The following is a 15,312-nucleotide window of genomic DNA, read 5'->3' as shown; positions in this document are numbered from 1 at the left end:
TGCTGGGTGGTTTCCTTGTTCTGGGTGATTTTATTACTGTGGAAGGTTTGGTTGTTCTGGGTGATTTTGGTGTGCTGGGTGGTTGGGTTGTGCTGGTAGGTTTGGTTGTGCAGAGTGGTTTTGTTCTTCTAGGTGGTTTCCTTGTTCTGGGTGGTTTTGTTGTGCTGAGTGGTTTTGTTATTTTGGGTGGTTTGGATGAATGAATGAATATGAATGAATGAATGATCGTTTGAAGGCCATTTTCCCCGCTAGAGCGGGGGTTAGCCTTGCGGGCCCCATGACAATCATGGTTCCCTGTTTGAGGCAATGTTTTTATGGCCGGATGCCCTTCCTGACACCAACCCTTAGTCGCCTCTTACGATGCGCAGGGATACGGTGTACCTATTCTAAACCGGGGTACACACCGGGATGTTTGTTTGGTTGTGCTGGGTGATTTTGTTGTGCTTTTTTTTTTTTTTTTTTTTTTTTTTTTTTGTATACAAGATCGAGGCTCGTGAAAGAGCGAACATTAATCACACAGAAAGACAAACCGACATATAAAACATATAACATAGGGAGCGGTAGACAAGATGGGGAGAGAGGGGGAAGGACACAAACACAACATTTGAGAGCAGGGACCGAGAGACATGGAGACATCGAGAGATCTGAGAGAGGGCGAGGGCTTTGGGGGGGGGGGGGGCGTGGGAAGGGGGCAGTGGGAGAGGTATAAAACATATGGACACTGCCAGGACTTCCAGGAAAGAAGTTGGAATTTCAAACAAGGTGGATCTGGGGTGAATTAGCGGGGGTAGAAAAGATCAAGGTTTTGGATGGGGGAAGATAAGAGATGGTGGTGAACAGCTGTTTTAAAGACCTGGAGGGAGGAGTGGGATTGAAGGGAGTGAGGTAGTTTGTTCCAGAGGCGGGAGAAAAGAGGAATGAAAGAGTGAAGGTGAGCAGAGAGCCGAGATTTCGGCAGTTTAACCATCAGAGGGTTGCTGGCAGATCTTGTGCGACCTGTAGGAATATTTGGGGGACAGAGCACAGAGAGAGCTGGGGGTGCAAGGCCGGAGAGGAGTCGGTAGAAGACAGAAAGACCACCTACCTGCCTGCGGTGAGTGAGTGAAAGGCCCTCAGAGATAGCTTCATCGCGGGAGATTCCAATAATTCTGAAAGCTTTGGTTTCAATAGCGTGAAGCCGAGCTAGGTGTGAGGCAGGAGCACCGGCCCATAGGGGGGAACAGTATTCCATTGAGCTGCGGATGAAAGCCTTGTATGTGGTGAGGAGCTCAGGTGTGCCGAGGAAGGACTTCGCACGACGGAGGATGCCCAGTCGGCGACTGGCTTTGGAGGCCAGCTTGGAAATGTGGTTTTCCCAAGAAAGATCATGGCAGATAGTGAGACCCAAAATCTTGAGCGACAGAACTTCTTGGAGAGGATTGTTGAGAAAGTAGATGGGAGGGTTGTCCAGTCGATCTTTTCGGAGAGACATAGTAAGAGTGTGAGATTTGTCAGGATTGAAAGACATGTTCCACTTGTTTGACCAGTCTGTGATTTTGTCCAGGTCTTCAGAGAGTGAGGAGGCAGCAGACTGCCGATCTGAGGGAAGAGGAATGGAGCGGCAGAGAGTGGAGTCATCAGCAAAGAGATAGAGAGGATTTTCGAGAGAGTCAGAGAGATCATTGATGAAGACCAGAAAAAGCACGGGGCCCAGAACACTGCCTTGGGGAACTCCAGCCTGAACAGGAAGAGGAGATGAGAGAAACCCATTCAGGGCCACACGTTGACGACGACTAGAGAGGAAGTCCGCCAGCCATGCGTGGAGATTTCCATGGATACCAAAGGAGGAGAGTTTGGTGAGCAGAGCGGGGTGCCAGACCGTGTCGAAGGCACGTGATATGTCGAGGGAGACAGCTCTAATTTCCTGTTTGGCATTGAGGACCTCCATCCATTGTTGAGACAGCAGAAGCAGCATGTCCAGAGTAGAGTGACCTGGTCTGAAACCAAATTGATGATCAGAGATCAAGCCATTGGAGAAGAGGAAAGATTTCATATCCGAAGCAATGATGGATTCCATGACTTTGCTGATAATTGGGAGAAGGCTGATTGGTCTGTAGTTGCTAGGATCTGTTTTTGCACCTTTTTTGTGCAAAGCGGTGATGTTGGCTGATTTCCAAGCAGATGGCAGTTGACCTTGAGCAAAAGAGAGGGTGAAGAGAACAGAGAGAGGGTGAGATAGAGCAGCAGAGCAGGATTTTAGGACCCGTGGGCTGATGCCGTCGGGTCCAGTTGCAGAATCAGAGTCGAGGGTTGACAGAAACTTTTCCACCTTGTCAGGAGGAAAGGACACGGAGTCCAGGAGCAGCAGGGTACGACTGGGTATGGTGGGTACAGAGAGGGATGGGTTTGGGACACAAGATTTAGAGGCAAACACAGAGTTGAGGCATTCAGCTTTTTCACGTGCGGAGTCAGCTGTGTAGCCGTTTGAGGTAAGGGAGGGGATGGAGGGGGAACAAACACCAGAAACGGATTTGACCAGACGCCACCAGGATTTGGAAGAGGGAGACAGATAAGAGAGTTCGGTCTTGAGAACGGAGAGATATTGTTTCCTGGCTCTCCTGAGGGTGGACACACACTTGTTTCGGGCTTTGTGAAAGGAAATGAGATTTCCTTCCGTTGGATTTGCTTTCCAGGAGACGAAGGCAAGTTGTTTCTGGGCAACAGCCTCACCACAAGATTCCGTGTACCATGGACGGGAGGAAGGGTATGACAACTGAAGACGAGATGGGATAAATCTGTGCATGAGAGAGAGCAATTTACTTTGGAAGAATTCCCAGGATGAGTTGATGTCAGAGGTGGTAGAGATGGGAGACCAGTCCAGATGATTGATGGCTGCTTGAAGACCGTGCCAGTTGGCCTGAGTGAAATGCCAGACTCGTCGACGCTGAGCAGGCTCCCTGAGGATGGTCAGAGAGATGTCCACTTTAACAAGGACATGATCAGATGTTCCGATCGGAGCAGAAGAAGAGCAGCAGACATTTTCAGGGAAGTTAGTCATAACCAAGTCCAGAAGAGAAGATGTTCCGTTGACTGAGATCCGGGTCGGGAAATTGACAGATTGTGTCAGTCCCAGTGAGTCGCAGAAGTCCTTTGCTGAGGAGCCATGGCTGGTGAGAGAGGTACCCACACCCAGCCAACTGGCATGATGACAGTTGAAATCACCACATATGAGGAAGAGAGAGTTGGGATGAGTAGATAGAAGTTGGTCCATATCATCAGACAGCGAGATGTAGATGGAGTCATCACTGTTTGGTGGACGGTACAACACACATATGAACAAGAGGTAGGAGCGAAGGGGAAGCCGTAGCCAGAGGTATTCCTGGGGGTGAGGTGGAGAGAGTGCAGTGCAGGGCGAGTGAGGAAGAGAGTTTTTGATAAAGATAGCAACCCCGCCTCCAGGACGAGGCTCAGGTCTATCATACCGGAGGAGGGAGTAGCCCGGGAGAGATACTATGGAATCAGAGACATCATAAAGGAGGAAAGTTTCTGTTAAGCAGATCACGTCTGGTTTGACAGAAGCAACCTGTATGGAGAGATCAGTTAAGTTTGAACGAAGGCCCCGGATGTTTGAGGTCCATACCGTTAATGAAGAGGAAGGGGGAGCATCAGATACAGAACAGGGGGGAGGAGGGGTAGGGTAAGATGTGGAAGAGGTGGAAGAGGTAGGGAGAGCTGTTGAAGGTGTGTCAGAGATTTCAGAATAGCTCGGAGAAAGGGAAGGATGGGGCGGACAAAAGGTTTGATGGTGATTGGGTGAGCCACAATGAGGTGTTATTTGAGGAGGGGGAAGAGCGAGGCAGAAGGTTGGGGGAGATGGAGGTGAGAGTTTGAAGGGGGAAGAAGCGGGGAGGACGCTTTGAGGAGGGGGAGTGAGAGGGGGGAAATTGAGAAGCAATGAGGGTGGGGAGATTTGAAGGGGAGGGGTGAGGGGGGAGTTTGGGAGGGAAGGGACAAGGGGAGGGATTTGAAAGGGATGGGATATGGGGGAGATTTGGAGGGGAGGGGTGAGGCAGGAGTCTAGGAGGGGAGGGGCGAGGGGGCGTCTTGGCGGGGAGGGGTGAGGGGGTAGTTTAGGAGGGAGGGGGCAAGGGGGGAGATTTGAAAGGGATGGGTGATGGGGAAGATTTGGGATATGGGGGAGTCCTTTTTCACGTGCGGAGTCAGCGTGGTTTTGTTCTTCTGGGTGGTTTGGTTGTCCTGGGTGGTTTCCTTGTTCTGGGTGATTTTTTGCTCTGGGTGTTTTGGTTGTGGTGATTTTGTTGTGCTGGGTGGTTTGGTTGTGCTGGTTGGTTTGGTTTGGTTGTGCTGGGTGATTTTGTTGTGCTGGGCGGTTTGGTTGTGCTGGGTGGTTTAGTTGTGCTGGTTGGTTTTGTTGTGCTGGGTAGTTTGGTTGTGCTGCGTGGTTTTGTTCTTCTGGGTGGTTTGGTTGTCCTGGGTGGTTTCCTTGTTCTGGGTGATTTTTTGCTCTGGGTGTTTTGGTTGTGGTGATTTTGTTGTGCTGGGTAGTTGGGCTGTGCTGGTTGGTTTGGTTTGGTTGTGCTGGGTGATTTTGTTGTGCTGGGCGGTTTGGTTGTGCTGGGTGGTTTGGTTGTGCTGAGTGGTTTTGTTCTTCTAGGTGGTTTCCTTGTTCTGGGTGGTTTTGTTGTGCTGGGTGGTTTGGTTTGGTTGTGCTGGGTCGTTTTGTTGTGCTGGGTGATTTTGTTGTGCTGGGTGGTTTGGTTGTGCTGGGTGGTTTGGTTGTGCTGAGTGGTTTTGTTCTTCTAGGTGGTTTCCTTGTGCTGAGTGGTTTTGTTCTTCCCGGGTGGTTTTGTTGTGCTGAGTGGTTTTGTTCTTTTGGGTGGTTTGGATGTTGTCGTAAAAATCAGTCTACGACAGCGTTCTCCAACTGAGTTTTATCAGAATCGATCTCAGACAGCATCTCTGAGGAAATCAGCAATCATGGTATCAGTACACTACGATCATACAATCAGGAGTGATATGACATCCAAGCAAACAAGCAAGCAACACGCAATGTAATTCCCCTTACCATTCTAAGTATGCACATGACTAACACAGGATAAATGTCACAGGACTGCCCTCACGCTCTGCGGTCAAGATCTTATAATAGCCATGTAGTGGACAGGAGTTGTAATAGCACCTGGGTTACAACTTGAATACAATTTCACTACAGATGTGCTGCGTGGTTTTGTTCTTCTGGGTGATTTGGTTGTTCTGTGTGGTTTTGTTCTTCTGGGTGGTTTGGTTGTTCTGGGTGGTTTCCTTGTTATGAGTGATTTGGATGTGCTGCATGGTTTTGTTCTTTTGGGTGGTTTGGTTGTTCTGGGTGGTTTCCTTGTTCTGGTTGATTTGTTTGTGCTGCGTGGTTTTGTTCTTCTGTGGTGGTTTGGTTGTTTCTAGGTGGTTTCCTTGTTCTGGGTGGTTTGGTTGTACTGCATGGTTTTGTTCTTCTGTGTGGTTTGGATGTGCTGTGTGATTTTGTTCTTCTGGGTGGTTTGGTTGTACTGGGTGGTTTCCTTGTTCTGGGTGGTTTGGTTGTACTGCGTGGTTTTGTTCTTCTGGATGGTTTGGATGTGCTGTGTGATTTTGTTCTTCTGGGCGGTTTGGTTGTTCTTGGTGGATTTGTTGTTGTGGGTGGTTTGGTTGTGCTGGGTGGTTTGGTTGAGATGGGTGGCACATTAAATGTGTGTTTCCCAATCGTGCTGTTTATCTTGTAATAACACATTAAATGTGTGTTTCTTAATCGCGCTGTTTATCTTGTTATAACGCATTAAATGTGTGTTTCCCAATCACACAGTTTATCTTGTAATAACGCATTAAATGTGTGTTTCCCAATCGCGCTGTTCATCTTGTAATAACACATTAAATGTGTGTTTCCCAATCCTGTGTTCATCTTGTAATAACGCATTAAATGTGTTTCCCAATCACACTGTTCATCTTGTAATAACACATTAAATGTGTGTTTCCCAATCGTGCTGTTTATCTTGTAATACCGCATTAAATGTGTGTTTCCTAATCATGCTGTTAATCTTGTAATAACGCATTAAATGTGTGTTTCCCAATCACGTTGTTTATCTTGTAATAACGCATTAAATGTGTGTTTCCCAATTGCGCTGTTCATCTTGTAATATCGCAATAAATGTGTGTTTCCCAATCCTGTGTTCATCTTGTAATAACGCATTAAATGTGTTTCCCAATCACGCTGTTCATCTTTTATTAACACATTAAATGTGTGTTTCACAATTGGCACGTTATGGGATTTTGTTGCTGGTTGTGACCACAGTGCAGTCATTCTTGTTTTCTCTTCATGCATCTTGAACATGTCAACCAAATACTGATACACCGTCATCTGCGGCTTGTTATACATGATGGTCTGGTGGTGTGCCCCATGCTGTGTGATTCTCATCTCCTGTGTCTTTCAGCCTGCATAGTCGATTCCAAGACCTTTCTCCCGTGGCCGTGCCTGGCAACGACTCCGAGCTTACAGTCCTGAGCCAAGTGGTCAGAAGCATGCCCGAGCTAAAAGTAAGTTCTTCACGTCCACTTCTTGGAGACACCGTCACATGGTTGCAACACTTTGTCGGTTTAGAAATTATTCAAAGGGTCGTTTGTCAAGACCCCATGGTGGATAAAAACTCGGTAACCTGCAGTGCATCACCCAACTATAATGACTATAGTTATACGGTGAGTTATACCCATAACAACAATAAACTGCTTCAGTGGCCTCTGCACAGCTCAGAAATACGAGCGAGATCGGACCGACGTCATCGCCAAGTCTCACAAGCACAGACACAGGGACAATAAATTCTGATATCCCATGATCCCGCTGCCATGGCAAGCACACAATGCGGAATTGCACTTTTAACACAGCACTCACACTCAGGCCTGCATGGAAGTCGAGGGTACGATTGATTGTGGGAGCTTTCTGTGCACCATGTGGGTTGCGGGTCTCGGTGACAATGAAATCACGAGTTGACGGTATTGCATCCATGGAGACATTTCTGTTTGTGATGTGGATCCATTGGAATAGTTGGAGTTCCCTTCCAGTTACTTGACCGGGGTCTAAATGACGTGAACCTGGATTCATGTGATTTCCCTGTATAATCCGAGTTGCAATTGTGACATCTCAGTGGAGAGAAAAATATTTAGTATTTTTTATTATATCCAAGAAGCTAAATCCTCAATAAATCGAGGTCTTCAATAATTAATGAATGCTTGTTCTATTATGTGGATCCACACCAAGTATTATAGAAAGAATCCTTTGTTGACCATTAAAGGTCAACTTTAATGAGACCTTTTCTGGGTTGTTTGGTTGTGCTGGGTTGTTTATTCCATAATGTCCGGATGTCAAAATTTGTGCTGAGTCAAAATTCATAATGGGCATTTGATTTGTTGAATCAAATCAACAGCTCATTCATTCACAATCCATCACCTGGTCTTCGTTCCGAACACGTCGCTCATGATTCAGGGAACCAAGGTTCAAATCTCTGGCACTCTCTTGATTTGTCCATTGTCTTCTAATGGCCTTGTACATTGTCTGAACCTCGATGGTTTTGTTGTGCTAGCTGATTTGGTTGGACTATGTGGTTTGGTTGTTCTTGGATTTACCTCAATATCTCTCACTGTGTTTGGTCCTCATTGTCTTATTATTATGCCAAGGTGATTATGGACAGATGAAACATATATTAACGACAACAACAAAACTGGGCGAGAGCCAGGAAATTATTTGACCTTCAGCCAACCTGTTTGTGATAGTTGGGAAAAGTAATCAGACCATCGTTTTTTTTTTGTTTTTTTTTGTATACAAGATCGCGGCTCGTGTAAGAGCTGAAAGATTGTTAAGGTTGTTAAACCTCCTGACTATTTTACTTCTCTCTACATTATTTTAAGTCTCAATTTACCCCATGTTCACAGGAAAACCCTTTCCGCCAAAGGATTGTGGAGGTTTTCTCCACTGATGGTCAAGGAAACATGTCTTTCAACAACTTTCTGGACATGTTTTCTGTATTCAGCGAAGCTGCCCCAAGGGAATTGAAGATGCAATATGCCTTCAAAATATACGGTAAGTCAGTTCATTCATTCACAAAATCTACAGCAAGTCAGTTCATTCATTCACAAAATCTCCAGTAAGTCAGTTGATTCATTCACAAAGAGTATGGTAAGTTTGTTTAATCATTCACATAATCTACAGTAAGTCAGTTCATTCATTCACAAATAGTATGGTAAGTTTGTTTAATCATTCACATAATCTACGGTAAGTCAGTTCTTTCATTCACAAATAGTATGGTAAGTTTGTTTAATCATTCACATAATCTACATTTAGTCAGTTCATTCATTCACAAATAGTATGGTAAGTTTGTTTAATCATTCACATAATCTACATTTAGTCAGTTCATTCATTCACAAATAGTATGGTAAGTTTGTTTAATCATTCACATAATCTATGGTAAGTCAGTTCATTCATTCACAAGTAGTATGGTAAGTTTGTTTAATCATTCACATAATCTACAGTAAGTCAGTTCTTTCATTCACAAATTGTATGGTAAGTTTGTTTAATCATTCACATAATCTACGGTAAGTCAGTTCATTCATTCACAATTAGTATGGTAAGTTTGTTTAATCATTCACATAATCTACGGTAAGTCAGTTCATTGATTCACAATTGGTATAGTAAGTTTGTTTAATCATTCACATAATCTACGGTAAGTCAGTTCTTTCATTCACAAATAGTATGGTAAGTTTGTTTAATCATTCACATAATCTACAGTAAGTCAGTTCATTCATTCACAAATAGCATGGTAAGTTTGTTTAATCATTCACATAATCTACAGTAAGTCAGTTCATTGATTCACAATTGGTATAGTAAGTTTGTTTAATCATTCACATAATCTACGGTAAGTCAGTTCATTCATTCACAAATAGTATGGTAAGTTTGTTTAATCATTCACATAATCTACAGTAAGTCAGTTCATTCATTCACAAATAGCATGGTAAGTTTGTTTAATCATTCACATAATCTACAGTAAGTCAGTTCTTTCATTCACAAATAGTATGGTAAGTTTGTTTAATCATTCACATAATCTACAGTGTCAGTTCTTTCATTCACAAATAGTATGGTAAGTTTGTTTAATCATTCACATAATCTACATAATTATTATTTGACCTATTATTATTATTATTATTATTATTTGCTCCTGACCACTTAGCCATCACTATGACCATCAACATCCCCACCCCAGCACCAAGGCATTATCGCACTATCAACTTCCATAAGCTAAACGCTCTTTCACCTACCTCATTCTCATCCACCCTCTCTGAAAAAATGTCCACTTCTCCCTTCGATGACCTCCACACCCCTTCTGACCTCACTGACTACTACAACCACACTCTCTCCTCCTGCCTTGACCAGCTTGCGCCTATAAAAACCAAAACAGTTTCTTTCACCCATTCTGCTCCCTGGTTTACCCCTGAACTCCGCCTGATGAAAACTCGTGCTCGCCAACATGAAAGACTCCGCAATAAAACAGGTCTCACAATTCACTCCCAAGCCTACAAGGACCACCTACAACACTACAAAGATGCCCTCTCCCACGCCCGCTCCGCCTACTACTCTCAAATTATCCCCTCTGGCTCTGGAAACCCAAAAGCACTCTTCTCGACAATAAACAAACTCCTCAGCCCCCTGAACACCACCACCCAGTCATTCACAGTAGACAACTGCATCTCCTTCCTTTCATTCTTCCAAAGCAAAATTGACAACATCTACAGCAGCTTAACCACCACCGCACCCGCTCCCCTCAAACCACCTGCCCCCCCCCTTATCTTGCCAACCCCTGTCTCAGTTCTCCCCAGTCTCCCCTACTGACCTCTCTGAACTCCTCATAGGAATGAAAACTGCCACCTGCACTCTTGAACCCATCCCCTCCAGCTTTGTCAAGGCCTCCTTCCTGCTCTCTCTCCACTTATCACTGCAACAATAAACTCCTCCCTGTCTACAGGCATCGTCCCACTATCCCTCAAAATTGCTGCTGTTACCCCCATTCTGAAAAAACTTATACTCAACCTTGACACCCTAAACAACTTCAGACCCATCTCCAACCTACCCTTTCTGTCAAAAGTTTTGGAACGTGCTTTCACGAGCCTCGATTCAGTATACAAAAAAAACAAAAAAAAAACAAAAACGTGCTGTAGCCACTTAACTTAAACATCACCTCTCTGCCAATAACCTGTATGAAACATTCCAATCCGGATTCCGCTCCAACCACAGTACTGAAACTGCTCTCCTCAAAATCACCAACGACCTTCTCCTCTCATCTGACGCTGGCAACCTCAACATTCTCATCCTCCTCGACCTCAGCGCCGCATTTGACACCATCAATCACACCATCCTCCTCACCCGACTTGAAACCACCTTTAACATTACCGGCACTGCCCTCTCTTGGATCAAATCATACCTCTCCGACAGATGCCAGTTCATCTCCATCAATAACTGCAAATCCCCCACTACTCCCCTCCCCCAAGGTGTCCCCCAAGGTTCAGTTCTTGGCCCCCTCCTCTTCATCCTGTACCTGTCCCACCTTGGTCACTTAATCCACCGTCATGGTCTCCAATTCCACTGCTTTTTTTTTTTTTTTTTTTTTTTTTTTGTATACAAGATCGAGGCTCGTGAAAGAGCGAAAATTAATCACACAGAAAGACAAACAGACACATAAAACAAATAACATCGGGAGCGGTAGACAAGATGGGGAGAGAGGGGGAAGGACACAAACACAACATTTGAGAGCAGGGACCGAGAGACATGGAGACATCGAGAGATCTGTGGGAGGGAGAGGGCTTTGGGGGGGAGGCATGTGAAGGGGGGAGGCATGTGAAGGGGGGGAGGCATGTGAAGGGGGGGGGGGTGGGAGAGGTATAAACATATGGACACTGCCAGGATTTCCAGGAAATAAGTTGGAATTTCAAACAAGGTGGATCTGGGGTGAATTAGTGGGGGTAGAAAAGATCAAGGTTATGGATGGGGGAAGATAAGAGATGGTGGTGAACAGCTGTTTTAAAGACCTGGAGGGAGGAGAGGGATTGAAGGGAGTGTGGGAGTTTGTTCCACAGGCGGGAGAAAAGAAGAATGAAAGAGTGAAGGTGAGCAGAGAGCCGAGATTTCGGCAGTTTAACCATCAGAGGGTTGCTGGCAGATCTTGTGCGACCTGTAGGAATATTTGGGGGACAGAGCACGGAGAGAGCTAAGGGAGCAAGGCCGGAGAGGAGTCGGTAGAAGACAGAAAGACCACCTACCTGCCTGCGGTGAGTGAGTGAAAGGCCCTCAGAGATAGCTTCATCGCGGGAGATTCCAATGATTTTGAAAGCTTTGGATTCAACAGCGTGAAGCCGAGCCAGGTGTGAGGCAGGAGCACCAGCCCATAGGGGAGAACAGTATTCCATTGAGCTGCGGATGAAAGCCTTGTATGTGGTGAGGAGCTCAGGTGTGCCGAGGAAGGACTTCGCACGACGGAGGATGCCCAGTCGGCGACTGGCTTTGGAGGCCAGCTTGGAAATGTGGTTTTCCCAAGAAAGATCATGGCAGATAGTGAGACCCAAAAGCTTGAGTGACAGAACTTCTTGGAGAGGATTGTTGAGAAAGTAGATGGGAGGGTTGTCCAGTCGATCTTTTCGGAGAGACATAGTAAGAGAGTGAGATTTGGCAGGATTGAAAGACATGTTCCACTTGTTTGACCAGTCTGTGATTTTGTCCAGGTCTTCAGAGAGTGAGGAGGCTGCAGACTGCCTATCTGAGGGAAGAGGAATGGAGCGGCAGAGAGTGGAGTCATCAGCAAAGAGATAGAGAGGATTTTCCAGAGAGTCAGAGAGATCATTGATAAAGACCAGAAAAAGCACAGGGCCCAGCACACTTCCTTGGGGAACTCCAGCCTGAACAGGAAGGGGAGATGAGAGAAATCCATTCAGGGCCACACGTTGACTACGACCAGAGAGGAAGTCCGCAAGCCATGCATGGAGATTTCCATGGATACCATAGGAGGAGAGTTTGGTGAGCAGAGCTGGGTGCCAGACCGTATCAAAGGCCCTTGATATGTCAAGGGAGACAGCTCTGATTTCCTGTTTGGCATTCAGGACCTCCATCCATTGTTGAGACAGCAGAAGCAGCATGTCCAGAGTAGAGTGACCTGGTCTGAAACCAAATTGATGATCAGAGATCAAGCCATTGGAGAAGAGGAAAGATTTCATATCCGAAGCAATGATGGATTCCATGACTTTGCTGATAATTCGGAGCAGGCTGATTGGTCTGTAGTTGCAAGGATCTGTTTTTGCACCTTTTTTGTGTAAAGCGGTAATGTTAGCTGATTTCCAGGATGCTGGCAGATGACCTTGAGCAAAAGATAGGGTGAAAAGAACAGAGAGAGGGTGAGATAGAGCGGCAGAGCAGGATTTTAGGACCCGTGGGCTGATGCCGTCTGGTCCAGTTGCAGAATCAGAGTCGAGGTTTGACATAAACTCCTCCACCTTGTCAGGAGAGAAGGACACAGAGTCCAGGAGCATTTGGGTTCGACTGGGAAAGGTGGGAACAGAGAGAGATGGGTTTGGGACTAAGGATTTCGAGGCGAACACAGAGTTGAGGCATTCGGCTTTGTCACGTGCGATGTCAACTGTGTGGCCATTTGAGGTAAGGGAGGGGATGGAGGGGGAACAAACACCAGAAACGGATTTGACCAGACGCCACCAGGATTTGGAGGAAGGAGACAGGTTTGAGAGTTCATTCTTGAGTGAGGAGAGATAGTGCTTCCTGGCACTCCTGAGGGTAGACACACACTTGTTCCGAGCTTGGTGGAAGGAACTGAGATTTCCTTCAGTTGGATTAGCCTTCCAAGAGGCAAAGGCAAGTTGTTTCAGGGCAACTGCCTCACCACAAGATTCAGTGTACCATGGACGGGAGGAAGGGTAAGACAATTGAAGGCGAGATGGGATAAATCTGTGCATGAGAGAGATCAGTTTGCTTTGGAAGAATTCCCAGGAAGAATTGATGTCAGAGGCAGTGGAGATGGGAGACCAATCCAGACGATTGATGGCTGCTTGAAGACCGTCCCAGTCGGCCTGAGTGAAATGCCAGACTCGTCGACGCTGAGGAGGCTCTCTGAGAATGGCCAGAGAGATGTCCACTTTGACAAGCACATGATCAGAAGAACCGATTGGAGCAGAAGAAGAGCAGCAGACATTAGCAGGGAAGTTTGTCATAACCAAGTCTAGAAGAGAAGATACTCCATTGGCTGAGATCCGGGTCGGGAAATTGACAGATTGTGTCAATCCCAGTGAGTCACAGAAGTCCTTTGCTGAGGTGCCATGACTAGTGAGAGAGGAACCCACACCCAACCAGGTGGCATGATGACAGTTGAAGTCACCACATATGAGGAAGAGAGAGTTGGGATGAGTGGATAGAAGTTGGTCCATGTTGTCAGACATTGAAATGTAGATGGAGTCATCACTGTTTGGGGGACGGTACAGAACACATATGAACAAAAGGTGGGAGCGGAGAGGAAGCCGTAACCAGAGGTACTCCTGCGGGTGAGGAGGAAAGAGAGCAGTGCAAGGAGAGTGAGGAAGAGAGTTTTTGACAAAGATAGCCACCCCACCACCAGGCCGAGGCTCAGGTCTATCATACCGGAGGAGGGAGTAACCAGGAAGAGATATTAAGGAATCAGAGACATCTTGAAGGAGGAAAGTCTCTGTTAAGCAGATCAAGTCTGGATTGTCAGAAGCAACCTGTATGGAGAGATCAGTCAGGTTTGAGCGAAGGCCCCGGATGTTTGAGGTCCATACCGTTAATGAAGAGAGAGGGGGAGCATCGGGTACAGGACAGGGGAGGGGAGGAGTAGGGTAAGATGAAGGATGAGAGGGGGAGGTAGGGAGAGCAGTTGATAGTGTTTCAGATGTTGCAGAAGAGTTCCAAGAAAGGGAAGGATGAGGAGGATGAAAGGTTTGCTGGTGAAGGGATGCGGCACAGTGAGGGGTTGTTTGAGGGGGGGCAGAGGAAAGTAGAAGGTTTGGGGGGGTGGAGGTATGAGATAGAAGGGAGACGAAGTGGGGAGGAGGCAGCTTGGAGGAGGAGGGGGGAGGAGAGAGAATTGGAGAGGAATGGTATGGGGGGAGAATTGAATGGGAGGGATTGGGGGGGAGTTTTGAAGGGGAGGAGTGAGGGGGGAGTTTAGGAGGGGAGGGGCAAGGGGGGAGTTTTGGAGGGAAGGGGAAAGGGGGGAGATCAGGAGTGGAGGGGCAAGGGGGGGGATTAGGAGGGGAGGGGCAAAGGGGAAGTTTAGGAGGGGAAGGGCAAGGGGGGAGTTCAGGAGTGGAGGGGCAAGGGGGGAGTTTAAGAGTGGAGGGGCAAGGGGGAAGTTTCGGAGTGTAGGTGCAAGGGGGGGGATTTGGATGGGAGGGGCAAGAGGGGAGTTTAGAAAGTGGATGATTAATGAAAGACGAACATTGATAACAAATTGGGTTTGTTGTGATTTTCAAGTTAGCAATCCGGTTCAGGATGATGGAGGAGGGATGGAATGAATGTGAATTTAGACCATGTAGTGAGGGAGACGTATAAGATATTGAATTTCTTTTTTTTGAAGTGGAATGAGTTGGAGAGGAAATTGAGAAAAGCCTTTTAAATAGGAAGAAAAACAGCGTGTTGTAATATACCACTGAATAAAAAACAGAAGGGGAAAGGTTAAACATATTTAAAAATATTTAAACAGAACTATGAACAATTATATATGCACAAAAATACCAACGGGGGAGAGCCGAGAGGGACCACCACGAGTCACGTGAACAGGGCAAACGGTGGATGGCAAGGAGATAATGGGGGTGGGGCGAACAGCACACCTGGACAGAAAATACAGGATGAGACAACAGTACACGTGGAGAAAATAAAATAAATGTTTTTGGTTTTTTTTGTTTTTTTTTGGGGGGGGGGGGGGTGGGGAATTAGAACGTTAGACAGTATTATGTTCGGGGTAGAAGGGAAAAAACCAAGAGCCAAGCAAAACACACTTAAGTTAACAAAACACCGACGGGGGTACAACTACAAGGCCACACACAAGGGCAGAAAACGATTAATTAATTACGAGTTACAGGAAATTCAAACCAAAACTAACAATAATCAAACAATATCACATGGACGATAAAATAACGAATTGAAATTTGACAATCTATCTGGGGAAATGGGGGAGAACCACGTGGTCGAAGAACGAACGAACGAATAAGAATGAATAAACGAATGAGCAC

General features: G+C 46.2%; 1 protein-coding gene and 1 long non-coding RNA gene across 2 annotated transcripts in view; both read left to right on the top strand.

Annotated features, from left to right (window-relative positions):
- LOC144890746 (uncharacterized) overlaps positions 1-15,312 on the top strand; it is a 388,459-nt gene that overhangs the window by 98,138 nt on the left and 275,009 nt on the right. The gene's annotated exons all lie outside the window — the stretch shown is intronic.
- LOC137422116 (calcium and integrin-binding family member 2-like) overlaps positions 1-15,312 on the top strand; it is a 90,425-nt gene that overhangs the window by 56,030 nt on the left and 19,083 nt on the right. Inside the window, exons 3-4 of the mRNA XM_078772498.1 lie at positions 6,459-6,561; positions 7,951-8,098. Coding sequence (XP_078628624.1) covers positions 6,459-6,561; positions 7,951-8,098 — 251 coding nt within the window. The remainder of the gene's footprint in view (positions 1-6,458; positions 6,562-7,950; positions 8,099-15,312) is intronic.

Source organism: Myxine glutinosa, chromosome 2, assembly GCF_964187855.1.
Source record: "Myxine glutinosa chromosome 2, kmMyxGlut1.1, whole genome shotgun sequence".
NCBI classification, from domain to species: domain Eukaryota; kingdom Metazoa; phylum Chordata; class Myxini; order Myxiniformes; family Myxinidae; genus Myxine; species Myxine glutinosa.
This window is presented reverse-complemented; position numbering and strand designations above follow the sequence as displayed.